Raw genomic sequence first — 15,938 nt, forward strand, 5'->3', positions numbered from 1 at the left:
TATTACAGTTCTTGAAACCCTTGGGCAAGTGTGGTACAGAATTCTGAATTTTTGGTTTACAAAAGTATACAGTCATATAATGCCTGCAGCATACTATGGAGCAGTATTCCTTAAACAACGCATTAATATTTCTACCGCAAAACATATGCATATTCACAGTTAAGTGTCTCATGACACTGTGGGTCAAGTTCTGTCACTAGATAAGTTCAGAATGGCTCATGATTTGCTGCCAAGTGCATTATGAAAAAACTTATGGTTTGTAAGAGCTCTAAGGATTTTAGAATTATAGACAAAAAACATGGACCTTTACTATTTACCACTAACGGGATAGATCACAGGTTGGCAAACTGCCCCACAGGCCAAATCAGGTCTGCTGTTTTTGTAAATAAGGTTTTACTGGAACACAGCTTAATTTATTTTGGACTTTCCTGGTGACTCAGTGGTAAAGAATCTGCCTGCTGGTGCAGAGGATCCCTGGGCTGGGAAGATTCCCCTGGCGTAGTTGTTTGTTTAGATACTGTCTATGGCTCTTTCACACTGCTCTAACAGTGTTGTGTAGTTTCAGCAGAAGCCATCTCACAAAGCCTAAAATATTTACTATCTGTCCCATTATAGCAAAAGTTTTCTGACCCCAACAGATAAATAGGAGTCCACTGACAAATAAGGTTTAAGAGGCCCTGTGACTGCCTGGGGCTTCCCAGGTGGCTCAAGAGGTAAGGAATCTGCCTGCCAATGCAGGAGACACAGGCAGTAGGCTCGGGTTCAATCCTTCAGTCAGGAAGATCCCCTGAAGGAGGAAATGGCAACCGGCTCCAGTGTTCTTGCCTGAAGAATCCCATGGACAGAGGAGCCTGGCAGAATACAATCCATGGGGTCGAAGAGAGTCAGACACACACATGCGCGCGTGCGCACACACACACACACACATGTTGATGCCTGGGAATAACCATAACTGAGCAGAGGAGACATGGAGAATCAACATCAGATTAAGTACAAATCACTATTTAAAGCAAAAATATAAACATTATATTGTGGGGATTTGTAAGTATGAGTATATAAAACAGACAACATGGCCTAAGAACAAGAGATGATAAAGGCTGAGAATTCACAAGGTACTAGTACTTTCCAGCATTTCTACATTGCATACGGTACTTTAGAAGCTGTCAATTGTCACAACTATTTTAAACATCATTCCTTAAAGTGTCTTTATACAATGAGTTTAGCCATTGATAAAGGATAAAATAAGAAAGGCTCAGATCCTATCCAAATTACCTCCACATTCTCTAAAGCTGAAGCTAAGATTAAAGATTTACCAAATTTCTCACTTAGTTAACAAAGGAAATTTATCATTTTATTTCAGAGGAGATGAAAACCTTGCTGTCTTTTTAAGAAGCCTAAAGAAGTACTTCCTTAAACTTCTTAAAGTTTTTCCAAAACTGTCTTTCATCACACTGAGGTCAAGTCACCTTCTCACACGGGATTATTTTCTATTTCAGGTGTAAGCTTCAAAGTTAAAAAAAAAAAAAAAAAGGTCTCTGAAGAGAAAGTGAAACAGACAAGCTTTTTGTTATTCTAAGTGTACTGTCATGGAAAATTCCAGTGTCACTAATATGACAATAGGTACATTTTGGAGGACAGAAATCTGTTGCTTTTTCATAACTGAATATTTATATTTTAGCTGAATAATTATTACATTCTTGTTTCTAAGGTATGAAATAATGAACTTCAAAGAAATGGGAAAAGATTATTTTGATTATATCAATGTTGGAAGCTGGGACAATGGAGAATTAAAAATGGATGATGATGAAGTGTGGGCCAAGAAAAGCCACATCATCAGATCTGTGTGCAGTGAACCATGTGAAAAAGGCCAGATAAAGGTAAAATAGAGCCTGTGTTTCTTTCATTTTTGTTGTAAGTTCTAATGGATTCATTATCACTGAATGTTTTGAACAAGTTGAGACATTTGTTTTGCCTTTTCCACAGTAAGCTTCTAATGTCAAAAACATCTAATTCTTTTCTTATTAAGTCCTTTCAATACTTAGTAAAACCCAGAACAGTCTTAGCAGTGGGACTGACTGAACCAACTGGTGAGTCATGCTTACACCCTGTCTACTCACGTAAGCCTTTAGAAGACGTGCTTCCTGGGAATAAAGAGTTCACAGCTGGAATTCACATCAATTTCTAATTAACAACAAATATTTATCAAACTCCTCTAATGTAATAGTTTACATTAGTGGGGCAAAAATAAGTAAGACACATTTACTCTCACAAGATTAATAGTCTCAATGAGGAACAACCGTGTGGGCACAGAGAAGTAATGTTATATAAAATGTGATGACTTCATTAAAAGAAAGAAAATAAAAGGGAGCTTAAATAAGTTCCTACAGAAGAAAGGAACAAATGTCTTCTCCATAAAATGTCAGACATTGAACCATGAAAAGTGGATATGATATCAGAGAGGGACGCAGGGAAGTCATCAATTTAGAGGGAAGAACAATAGGAAAAGTACAGAAGTGGTCAGATTGTTCTGGAATAACAGTGAATTAAGCTAGGGTGCAGTGCTCTAAATGGTTACTGTGAAAGAGAAAGCTGCAATGATAGATTGAAGCCACATTTGTGGAGAGTTTTGGATACCATACTAAACAGGTTGAACTTATTTTTAACCAGGAGTCTGAAAAAATTTTGTCCAAGATGCTGACATATTAAGGCGAAAGTGTTAGTCACTCAGTCATGTCCAACTCTTTGCGAACCCGTGGAATGTGGCCCACCAGGCTCCTCTGTCCAAGGGATTCTCCAGGCAGGAATACTGGAGATCCAGGGGATCTTCCTGACCCAGGGATCTGCTGAATTGCAGGCAGATTCTTTACCGTCTGAGTAGTGAAGATTCATGAGAAGAGTTATGAGAAAAGAATAAAGAAAGAAGAGACAAGTTAAAAGGACACCGCAACAGTGATGCCAAGGGCCCTGCATTATGGAAGCAACAGTGAGAGTGGAAAGTGGGAGGGGAGCTATTTGAAAAAAACATTAGAGGGGTAGCCTTAATCAGCCCTGGCTATCGACCATAAGCCGAAAATATTTACTATCTGGTCTTTTGTAGAAAAAGGTTGCCAACTCCTAATATTCAGTGACCATTTGCATCTTGACCAATCATCTTGCAATTAAACTCTTCATGTGAAACTCTTTTTAGACTCACTTAAAATATCAACTGTCCATAATTTCCAGCCCTTCCCATATAAAGATTAGCTGGTATAAATTACTACATGGAAGTGGTCTGTTTTGACCCTTCATAGCAATACAGTTTGAACCTGTAACTTCAAAATGTTGAATGATTGTTTCAGGAGATTTCTTTATATATGCTTTTCTACCCCTTTCTCCCAGGAATAACTTACCCAGTGGAAGAACTTAACTCCCTGTTACCATATTTTCAATACTAGTTAATTTGTTGTAATGTTTATATAGTCTTTTTTAATCCCAAATTCTATTTTCCCAACCAGATCTCATTTTCACTCCATTAAATATATAATGGAGGTTCGTGACATTGTAGAGGAGGCAGGAATCAAGACCATCCCCAAGAAAAAGAAATGCAAAAAAGTAAAATGGCTGTCTGAGGAGGCGTTAGAAATACCTGTGAAAAGAAGGGAAGCAAAAAGCAAAGGAGAAAAGGAAAGGTATACCCATTTGAATGCAGAGTTATAGAGAATAGCAAGGAGAGATAAGAAAGCCTTCTTCAGTGATCAGTGCAAAAAAATAGAGGAAAAAAATAGAATGGGAAAGACTAGAGATCTCTTCAAGAAAATTAGAGATACCAAGGGAACATTTCATGCAAAGATGGGCTCAATAAAGGACAGAAATAGTATGGATCTAACAGAAGCAGAAGATATTAAGAAGAGGTGGCAAGAATACACAGAAGAACAGTACAAAAAAGATCTTCATGACCCAGATAATCATGATGGTGTGATCACTCACCTAGAGCCAGACATCCTGGATGTGAAGTCAAATGGGCCTTAGAAAGCATCACTACGAACAAAGCTAGTGGAGGTGATGGAATTCCAGTTGAGCTATTTCAAATCCTGGAAGATGATGCCTTGAAAGTGCTGCAGTCAATATGCCAGCAAATTTGGAAAACTCAGCAGTGGCCACAGGACTGTAAAACATCAGTTTTCCTTCCAATCCCAAAGAAAGGCAATGCCAAAGAATGTTCTGACTACCACACAATTACACTCATCTCACACGCTAGTAAAGCAATGCTCGAAATTCTCCAAGCCAGGCTTTAGCAATACGTGAACTGTGAACTTCCAGATGTTCAAGCAAGATTTAGAAAAGGCAGAGGAACCAGAGATCAAATTGCCAACATCCGCTGGATCATCAAAAAAGCAAGAGAATTCCAGAAAAACATCTATTTCTGCTTTATTGACTATGCCAAAGCCTTTGACTGTGTGGATCTCAATAAACTGCGGAAAATTCTTCAAGATATGGGAATACCAGACCACCTGACCTGCATCTTGAGAAACCTGTATGCACATCAGGAAGCAACAGTTAGAACTGGACATGGAACAACAGGCTGGTTCCAAATAGGAAAAGGAGTACGTCAAGGCTGTATATTGTCACCCTACTTATTTAACTTCTATGCAGAGTACATCATGAGAAATGCTGGGCTGGAAGAAGCACAAGCTGGAATCAAGATTGCTGGGAGAAAGATCAATAACCTCAGATATGCAGATGACACCACCCTTATGGCAGAAAGTGAAAAAGAACTAAAGAGCCTCTTGATGAAAGTGAAAGAGGAGAGTGTAAAAGTTGGCTTAAAGCTCAACATTCAGAAAACGAAGATCATGGCATATGGTCCAATCATTTCATGCCAAATAGATGGGGAAACAGTGTCAGACTTTATTTTTCTGGGCTCCAAAATTACTGCAGATGGTGATTGTAGCCATGAAATTAAAAGATGCTTACTCCTTGGAAGGAAAGTTATGACCAACCTAGATAGCATATTCAAAAGCAGAGACATTACTTTGTCAAAAAAGGTCAGTCTAGTCAAGGCTATGGTTTTTACAGTGGTCGTGTATGGATGTGAGAGTTGGACTATAAAGAAAGCTGAGCACCAAAGAATTGATGCTTTTGAACTGTGATGTTGGAGAAGACTCTTGAGAGTCCCTTGGACTGCAAGGAGATCCAACCAGTCCATCTTAAAGGAGATCAGTCCTGGATGTTCATTGGAAGGACTGATGTTGAAGCTGAAACTCCAATACTTTGGCCACCTGATGCAAAGAGCTGACTCATTTGAAAAGACCCTGATGGTGGGAAAGATTGAGGGCAGGAGGAGAAGGGGATGACCGAGGATAAGATGGTTGGATGGCATCACTGACTCAATGGACATGGGTTTGGGTGGACTCCAGGAGTTGGTCACGGACAGGGAGGCCTGGCGTGCTGCGGTTCATGGGATCGCAAAGAGTCAGACACTGCTGAGCAACTGAACTGAACTGAAATATATAACTGACTACACTTTCTTGATATGGCTTAAAATGGTCACTGAACAGCTTCCCTAATGATATCAACACCTCATAGCATTGGTCAGATTTGTTAATTTAGGGTCCATGAAAGGACACTTAGTCTGGCAAAGGGTCAAATATTTTACATATTGTTATTCATAAGGAAAGCATACTACTTCCAGGGTGTTCAAAAAGATTGGAAATTAGTCTGAAAGAACTGTCAGCACCTCTTGTATTCAAAATGAATGTGAAACAGAACATATATAACAAATGACAAAAGGTAAAACAAACCAGTTCTTAATGATCGGAAGACATTATGTTGTCCCTATCAATTCAAAAAAGATCATAATAATTGGAATTAATCTTGGAAAAGGTCATGAGCTTTTCTGGTAAAAAACTGAAATTTATAAAGCCATGCAAGTTGAATCACAGAAAGTCAGCATATTTCTAAGAGGAAAAATGCAAGTGCTTTTGTTTGCTAGGCCGCTAAGAAAGAATCCTTCAGCATTTGAAATGTGCCTCCTTGCATTACAAAATCTAGTAACTGTCCCAATGATAATTTTTTACCAAGTGTGGTTGAAAATACCCTGAAAATGAATTCCATATCTCTATGTGGGTATGTATATGTATATTACTAATAAAATAGTTAATATTTAAAAGTATTCTACAGTTTACAAGGGCTTCCCTGGTGTCTCAGATGGTAAAGAATCTGCCTGCAATGAAGGAGACCTGGGTTTCATCCCTGGGTCGGGAAGATCCCCTGGAGAAGGGAATGGCTCCCCACTCCAGAATTCTGGCCTGGAGAATTCCACGGACAGAGGAGCCTGGCAGGTTACAGTCCATGGGGTCGCAAGAGTCAGACGCAACTGAGCAACTAACACACACACAGTTTACAAATCATCATGATACTCGATTCACTCAGCTGTGTTTGACTCCTTACAACCCCATGGACTATAGAGCATCAAGCTTCTCTGTCCACTGAATTTTCTAGGCAAGAATACCGGAGTGGGTTGCCATTCCCTTCGCCACAGACTTAATCCTCAGGGGACTCTAAACACAGGTTTTATTTCAAAAGCATTAGTCTCGGTTGGAAGAAAGAGAATCAGCTGGGAGACTGCTCCAGGCTACACAATTATTTGGTGGCTCTAAGTAAGATGGCTTCCCTGATGGCTCAGTGGTAAAGAATGTGCCTGCCAATGCAAGAGACCTGGGTTCAAAATCTGGGTTGGAAAAATCCCCTGCAGGAGGCAATGGCAACCCTGTATTCTTGTCTGGAGAATCACATGGACAGAGGAGCCTGGTAAGCTACTGCTCTGTGGGGTCACAAAGAGGTGGACACAAGTGAGCGACTGAACAACACCATAAGTAAGACTGGAACTTTGGTACCCCTTGATTCTCTTTCCTCCACCTATTTCAAAATATCATGAACCCTATCTTGATATAAACCAATAAGGCTCAATATTTATGAGCATGACCTCAAAGTCCAACAGGCATTATTTGATCTCTCATTTACCCACATGTTGTGCGAACTCTCTAAACTTTAGTTTTCTCCCCCACCCCCAAAAAAATGAATAAAATAAAACTAGCTGCCTTATACAGAGCTATTCCAAAGTTTCAATGAGATGACACCATATGGCATGCACTAAATTACCTGTACACAGTCAATATTCTTATGAAGGAAGCTTTAGATAGATGAAGCAGGTCTGATTAGCAGTTTTGCCTCATGTATCTGGTTATTTTAGGGAAAGGATGTTTCAGGTCCTTTTGTCATCATTTCCTACTTATATTGCTGGAGTGCCAAAAGTCAGCACGAGGGACAGTGCAGAATAGAAGAAAGGCGTGCCAGCTCACAACTGTGTTTAGCTACAGAAATCCAGACGTTATTATCAAAGGTCGTTAAGAGAGTTAGCATCTCAGACAAGGAATCTGAAGTGTAATCACTTCTGTGTCTAGTTTTTAATCACAGATTTAATTATTTATAGGAATGTTTAATGAATGCTGTCTCTATTCCACAGAGGCTATTCATGTACCAGTTGGTGGGGGGAAAAAAAAAAAAGAGAGAGAGAGACCCATTTCTAAAGAATAACATCTGGGACTCTTTCAGCTGTTAAATTATTTCAATTATTTCCCATTGCCTTTTTAAAAAATGAAACAGATGAAGAGGAATATAACAGTCTCAGTGACCTTATCCCTCTTCCTCCCAAGCAAATCAAAACTACTAGAATAGGAAGGAATGGGATGAATTGTTGAGCCAGATTTTTAGTAGAAACAGTCTAAGAAGTGATCTCCAGAAAAAGCATCTTCTGCCTCTGAATTCAAAACAAATTCTTAATTGCTTTATCAATATAGATAGATTTTTTTAAACTTTAATAGATATACCACGAGGGGCTTTTTTTTTTCCCTAACAATTATTCAACTAGTGGCAGGAAGCCAAGGGAAATCCAGAAAGCAAAAATTCATAATTTGAAGCAAAGAAAGGCACAAACTCTGGGGGAAATTCAGTTACATTTACACATATGGAAATGTAAACATATTTACTTGTGAGCACAAATACAGTCACTTCATTAGTACAGGTAGCTAAAGCTAATTATCCAGAGATTTACACTTAATTTCATTCTTGACCCTGTCTCCAACCAGGTTTATGATGTTGGACTGGTTGCTTAAACTCAGTCTGTTTCTTTAATTATAAAATGAGAATGTCCATATTCATACTAACCAAAAACATCTGAAATAATTTATGTGAAAGCCCCTTTCGGCTTTGTAAAGCAGTATGTTTGAATAGGAGATTGCTGTATTTTTATCTATGTGAGAAAAAAAATAATCAAAAATGTCGATATTTGCCGTAGGTGATCCGGAAGGGAGAGGTGAGCTGCTGTTGGACCTGCACACCTTGTAAGGAGAACGAGTATGTCTTTGATGAGTATACCTGCAAGGCATGCCAGCTGGGGTCCTGGCCCACTGACGACCTCACAGGTACACGCAGCACTATGTCAGCACAGGCACCTCCCTCCAAACTCCGGAAGGACACAGACGTGGGAGGGGGTTACATCTCCAAGCGGTCCTCATCTTAGTGGAACTGTTTATGCAACAAAGAGTTCCCTTAGGAACAGAATGCTTCCCAACACCCAGGCTAATCATGAAAATCTTGTATCTCAGAGAGAAATCAGCCTACATTCCTGCCTTCACCGCTAAACTGGACCAGAATCCTTAGGTTGTCTACTGGGCATTTTCAGCCCATCTTCAGGATATTCCCAGAAGTTGCTAGGAAGGACCCCAGTTAACTGTGGAGGCGTAGAGAGGAGTAGAGAGAGAAACATTGGCCGGGAAGAGACTAAAATACGTCATGCTATGTCCAAGGACCAAAGGATAGCACAGAATTAGGTAGAATTTGGTCTAAAACTCTTTGTTTCTCTTAGTGCTTATCCTAACCTAAACCAGAAACCTCTAACTCATTAGAGTTTTCAAATAATGTCAACACAGGGTAAGACTCGTGTCTCCCTGATCTGGGGGGTACTTTGGGAGGGTTGTTTTTTTTGTTGTTGTTTTCGTGATGTTTTGGTTTAGGAGTTTTTCCTCCAAAAATGTTAGGAAATGATTGTCACTGTCTTCTCAAAATGGTAGTTTATAGTTGTTTCTAATCTTTACAATATGAAAACCGAATGATACCTTCCATCTTTCCTTCCAATTTATTCAATAAACCTTTAGTAAATGCATTTTATGCACCTTTTTGCCTAACACTGAAATATATAAAAATAAAGATATGCCACTCTATTGTCAAGAAGTTAATGAGAGAGGCAAAAAGTAAAAGTGTGATTACAATAAAGTAAAGGATACAGATTTGTGAACAGAAAGTATGAGAAGGGGACCTGTGAAACTAAGTTTTCCAGGAAAATAAGAGAAAAAGACATTTCAGGCAGAGGGCCCACCTGGTAGGTCAGGTCATCTGGTCATTTTACAATTAAGATGGATTTAACACAAACTCCTAGAGGCTAGATTATAATGTCATTGGTGTTACACTCAATCCCTCACAGGACAAGAGATTATCCATGGTAGCTGTGTTAGCTTATTGCAAAAGCCTGGTTCTAAAAATCCTGCGATTTTGGGCCCTCTGAGACCAGCTCACATTAAGACTTTGTTTTCAGTGAGTGGTATTTATGCAGAAAACTTTCCTTTTCTTAAAAAAAATTAAAAATTCTGATTTAATAAAACACCCAAGTACCTTGTGACAGCATTTGAGTCCCATTTTCACCACAGACGATAAGCTTTCTGATACTCATAAATTCCGGTGTCCCCAGAGCCAAGTCAGGGCTGAACATAAAGTTTTTATTAAATTTAGCTAAACAGATGAAATAAAGCACACACACACATAGAGTAAAAATATAAGAAAGAAAAAAAATACAATTGGTTCTCTTGTGAGGGAAATAAAAATCAGTATTGGTGATCTTTTCCTTTATACTATTTCTTTACTTTTTTTCTATTCATAACTTCTTATTTCAATATGGATTATCATTAAATTGAACAAGTATTTCACAGATTCAACTATCTACATGGCTAAACACCTTGAACATGAGTGTAATGATGTAAACTCTTGTCCTATATTTTGTAAAACTATCACAATGAAACATGGTCTTTTCATTCATTCAATAGAAAAGTATTTTATTATTACCATTTGCACTAGAATAATGTGCTGGATAAAACTAGGGTTGAAAAATATACATGGTTCTTATGTAGTTTACCCTCTTGTTGGGAGAGAGATATGACTCTTTTCCTCTTCCTCCCTCCCCCTGTCCCACATACACAGGCACAGACAGATTGTGTTAAGGAGTATGAAGCAAAAGAATAAGCATTTTTAGAAAATGAATATAGTAGGGGAGACATAATTTAAATTTGTGATCATAAAAGATCTCTCTAAAGAAGTGAAAATTAGCAGAGACCTAAGTGATAAATACAGACGTAGCTATCAAAAAATGATGAGAAGGGCATTTCTGGCTAAGATAAATGGTCTATTTATGGATAAGCCAATGAGAAAACGATGTGATAAGAGATCATAAAGAGAGCAGGGGCTGGTTCACATACAGCCTTACAGAACAGGTTCAGGATTTGCGTGTTTAATCCTAAGTGCATTGAGAAACTTTGCAGGGAGTATAGTAGAAGAAGAAAACATGATTGGATGCATATTTCTGAAATATTATTCTGTTTGCTGTTGGGGAGAATAATTTGGAGATGAATGGAAAGTGGAACCAGGGAGATAGATGGGGTGGTTACCGCTGCTTGCCACTGCAGGCACCAAAAGTTCTTGGTGTCTTGGGCTGAACAGTGCATTGGAAGATTTCGGATGTACTTTGGAGTAGAATCAACGGGACATACAGATGATTGGTTGCAATGGATATTAAGTAAGGCTGCCCAGTTTTCTGCCTTGAGGACTGGAGAAATAAATGCTTTTTTTGATAAAGATCAGTAGTTTGGTTTTAGACAAGATCAGCTGGAGATGTCTTTGAGATTTTCAAGTATGAATTCATTTAACAAATTAAGGCCTTAGTGTGTACCAGAAAATGTAACAGATAAATAGAAAAACTGGAAATATAAAATTAGTCTAATTTTCCAAGAAACTTAATAATCTAGTGGGAGAAAAGCATGTAAACAATAACCGCTTCTCCTGGGAGAGGGAAAGAGTCTTATCTCTCTCCCAACAAGATGGTAAATTATATAAGAATTATGTCTGTTTTTTAACCCCAGTTTTCCCAGCACATTATTATAGTCCAAATAGTAATAATAAAATTCTTTTCTGTTGAATGAAAAAGTAGACCATGCTCATTGTGATAATTTTACAAAACATAGGACAAAAAAATTTTATTTGTATATTCACGACCAAGTGCTATAGGGGAGAAATGAGCAAAGTATTATGGAAAAATGGAGAAGGCCACACCTAACCCTGGGGAAATTTAAGAAGGTTTAGTCTTGAGGCATAGTCTTCAAGTTCACTTTTAAAACAGTGAAGAAGAGGACCTCCTTGGTAGTCCAGTGGTTAAGACTTCAGGCTTCAAATGCAGGGGGGCACAGGTTCAATTCCTGTTCAATTCCCCCTTAATTCAGGGAACTAAGATCCTCCATGCTGCATGGTGTGGCCACAAAAGAAAGAGAAAAATAAAATTTAAAATTTTTAAAGTGAAGAAGATCATACTGGAAAGAGTATGCAGCATTGAGGCTCTGAATGGCACCATCATTCTCATTTCTCCAAATAAAAAGAAGTGAGTCATATAAACTCTCCCCTCTCCCTGGCCACCCATATCCAGTCACTCAACAAGTTCTCCTATTGGCACTGCTAAATATTTTTATCCCTCCTCTCCATTTATTTGTAAAACTTTTCCCTTAGCTAAGTTATCATCTCACATTTGACTATTGCAGTAGTCTCCCATTTTATTTCTCTACTCCCAAATTTATGCTACATGCCTCTGTTTTTTCATCTCACTAGTACATAATGTATCCAAATACAGATCTGTCCATTTTATTTAATTGCTCAACACTTACCAGTGTTTTCATAACTCTAAGGGATATATACAAGTTTTTCAACCTGGCATAGAGTTCCCTCACCCTCCTATGATCTTTCTAATTTCATTCACCACCACTTTACGATTCTCATTTTACATTCTAGTATCAAGGGCTGCTTATAATTTCTCATCTACACACAACACTATTTGATTCCTCCATGTCCATACATGTGTTACCTTCCCTGCCTTATTTACTTGAATAATTCCTGCTCACCTCTGCCTAGATGTCACCTTCTCTCTGATACTTTCTTTGCTGTACTTAGACACTGATAAGCCCCCTATTCTGTATTTCTAAAGCAAATTCTGCTTCCCTCTTTACATTTTCAAACAGATTTTAAGGTCCTATATCCTTATCTCCCCCCACCCCCCGCTACTGCTGAATCATTTAGTTTCTCAAGGACATAACTGTATCTCACTTATCTTTGCGTCCCTAGCATCTAACACCATGCCTGACACAGAGCAGGCCCTCAGTAAGTGTGTGTCAATCTGCAATAAATGATGGGGAATGTTAAAAAAAAGAAGATGGAAGTATTAGGGCCATCCTCTGAAGACAGCTTTAACTAAGGAGTGTGGACCTTAGCCTATGGACTGTGTGGGGCCAGGGAAGTTTTTCAAGCAGAAGAATGAAATGACCTTCCTCTTGCTCCATGCATATGTGTGAGCATGTTTATATGCAGGGATAGGGGGGAGAAAGTGGGAGGGGAGAAAGGCGAATAAGTGCTAAACCTGGAAAGGTCTCCACACTGACAGTACATGAAGTTTAACTTTTAATTAAGATCTGCAGCACTTTTCCAAAGAGCTTATAGCTGTTTGTAGCTATCTCACTGACTCTGATTCAGTCACTTGGCACCTGGCTCTGCTAGCTAAGCCGGACGACTGCTCTGATGGCTTCAGCTATTCCAAACCTTGTTACAGAGATGCTTGGGTCTTTCTTCTACCTACTCGGCTTACAGTTGCCCTACTTCAGCCTATAACATGACAGCTCAGGTCACTCCGGGTCAGTGCCCTCACTGTGATAATGGCAACTAACACACACATAATGTTTCCTGTGTGCCAGGAACTGGCTGAAGCCTCATACAAATGTTAATTTGTTTAATTCCAATACAACTCTGTAAGATTGTTAGCACAGTTAGAGATCTTAGGATTAAATAACTGCAAAAACAACTAGGAGAGGCAGTCAACTGACATTAATGTCTATATTATATTTAGCCATTTCCTTGTATATATTCACAGAAAGATGTTTGAAATGCACATTACCTATTGTTAAAAAATGTTTATGAGAGGTAAGATTGTGGGTTACTTGTTTGCACACACACATACAGATGCATATAATATTGTATTATGAGAATGTATTTCCATCAATAACTCCATTAAAATAAATGTGTGTGTGTGCATGCACCCTCAGTCGTGTCTGACTCTTTGCAACCCCATGGACGGTAGCCCCCACCAGGCCTTTCTGTCCATGGAATTTTCCAGGTAAGAATAATGGAGTGGGTTGCCATTCACTACTCTAGGGGATCCTCCTGACCCAAGGATCGAACCTGCATCTCTTGGTCCAGGCGGATTGTTTACCACTAGTGCCACTGAGGAAGCCCCAATATCACGCCAACAATATTTTTAATAGCCATCATAAACTGAAAGTAACCAGGAACCAAGAATTAGAAAGAGAAAGAACGGAAACCTGGCAGGAAAACGAGAAAGAAAAGAAAGATTTTAAATGGGGATGAGGGCAGAACATAGACAATATTCCTAATTCAAGTCACTTTCATTAATGACAGCAAGTAGTTTGTCTAACAGTCTTCAGGTATCCATGTTGGCAGTGAAGAGGATAAACAGGATCGCTGCCCTCATAGTGATTATCATCCTAGATACTGACAAGTAATAAGATGCTGAGTGCCAACAGAGAAGACTAGAATGGTGTAGGAGCCTGTGTCATTGGAAGCTGCTTGGATGACGTTTAGAGTTGCCTCCTCAATGAACTGCATATCCATGTAGGAATTAAAGATGGAAGTTGGCCAAATTCAAATGAAAGAGAAGAGTGTCTGGGGCCTAGAATACAAAAACTGAGGAGGAACTGAGAGCCTGGGGGAATGAGACAGGTAAGCCAAGCAAAAGCCAGCTCTTGCAGGGCTTCATAAGGCATGGTAACTATTTTAAAGTTTATTCTACAGGAAATCAAGACTCATTATATATATTCATTCAGTCATGTAGTCATTCATTCAACAGTGATATAACTAGCAATGCCTTTATCCCAGGCAATGTTCTAAGTACTGAAAATGTCAACATTTCTCTGACCAAAACATAAAATTCTCTGACCTTATGTCTACATTCGAGCAGAGAGAATAGTTTTAAACAGAGCAAGTATTATTTCCAGGAGTATCCAAAAATTGAATGAGAAAAGGAAGTGCGATCATGATAGTTGTTACTGGTGTTTAGTCGCTAAGTCTTGTCTGACTCTTTTGCAACCCTATGGATTGTAGCCCACCAGGCTCCTCTGTCCGTGGGATTTCCCATGTAAGAATACCAGAGTGGGTTGTCATTTCCTTCTCCAGGGGATCTTCTGACCCAGGGATCGAACCCCAGTCTCCTGCATTGGCAGGCAGATTCTTTACCACTGAGCCACCAGAGAAACCTGCAATCATGATGGGCTACTTTATAAATATCATTCATATAGTCAATGTAAAGTGTTAGTGTTGTTTAAAAACATGAGTAGAAAGGATATTGATTTCGGAATAGTGGTTTCATCTGGAAACAGATGGGAGGGAGTCTGGTAGGATTTATAAGAGGGTTTTTAATTATATCCGTAAGTTGTATGTGTATGTAATTTGAAACAAATGACCAAATATCAGTATCTGTTGAATCCAGATGTTTATGTTTGTTCTATACTTCCCTGTGTGTTTAAAATTTGTTTAAAATACTTTATACTATTTGAGCTAGTTAAATAATTGAATATTAAAAGATAAAATTTTAAAATAAAGACTCCATTTGGGGACTTTGAAAGGAGGGAGAGAGAAAACCATGGGAATGAAATGTTGCAAGTCACAGCGTGAATCTGTTGGTGGTTTGGACTGTGATGATGCAGTGGGAATAAAGGGCAATGAAGAGATCAGAAATTACAGTCAACAGGAGGAGGTCACTGTTGCCCTGAGACAAGAATGTAACTTCAGTGAGGTCTGGTTTGAAAGAGGAAGGAAGAAGAAATAGTGGAAGGCAACAATTGGGCTAGGCACTCAGAAAATTCCCTTCAGTTTTCTGCCAAGACAACTTTTTCACTGAACACAACTCCCCACCAGTACATGCAAATATTGTACTAGAAAGCATCTTTGTTTTCCTTCAGAGAATTTAGGATGGGTTATAAGCAGCAGATCACAAGCTGCCCAGGCCAAAGCCAAAGCCAGGGAAACACTTTCAGGTGGGTATGCCAACTCTGGCAACCTTCCAACAAACCCAAGTAAAAGGAAAAAGCATAAAACAACAACAACATGACTTTCAAGAAGTAAATTGGTGGGAAGCTTTATGACAGAAAGAATGATTCCCTGCTTTTCACTCATAAAGAAATATAACTTAGAGTGCAAAGTTGTAAAATGGAAGGAGGGCAGTACCCATCTACATTTTAATGTCAGTAGGAACATTCTCTAGGAAGTCCTGTGGTTCCCTAAGTTACCTAATTGCTTTGGAACCTTTGTATCTTCACTTCAGGGGAAAAAAAGAGAACAGAGTCAAACAAAAGAGAGTTAGTGGGAACCCTGGCAGGGTGGAAGGGGGATGAGCTCCAAGGAGGCAGAACTGCTGACAAGTTTCACAGCTCTGGCATTTGAGTTACTCTCTTCTTACAAATGTGGCCTTCATCTATGTTCCTCGGTTTGCCCTACTTTTCTTGGAACTTTATTTATTTATTTAT

At 39.0% G+C, this 15,938-nt stretch overlaps 1 protein-coding gene across 1 annotated transcript in view; it reads left to right on the top strand.

Moving 5' to 3' along the window:
* Window positions 1-15,938, top strand: part of GRM5 (glutamate metabotropic receptor 5) — a 643,551-nt gene that overhangs the window by 534,476 nt on the left and 93,137 nt on the right. Inside the window, exons 6-7 of the mRNA XM_070365141.1 lie at window positions 1,709-1,877; window positions 8,336-8,462. Of these exons, the coding sequence (XP_070221242.1) occupies window positions 1,709-1,877; window positions 8,336-8,462 (296 nt within the window). The remainder of the gene's footprint in view (window positions 1-1,708; window positions 1,878-8,335; window positions 8,463-15,938) is intronic.

Source organism: Bos mutus, chromosome 29, assembly GCF_027580195.1.
Source record: "Bos mutus isolate GX-2022 chromosome 29, NWIPB_WYAK_1.1, whole genome shotgun sequence".
Classification (NCBI taxonomy): Eukaryota; Metazoa; Chordata; class Mammalia; order Artiodactyla; family Bovidae; genus Bos; species Bos mutus.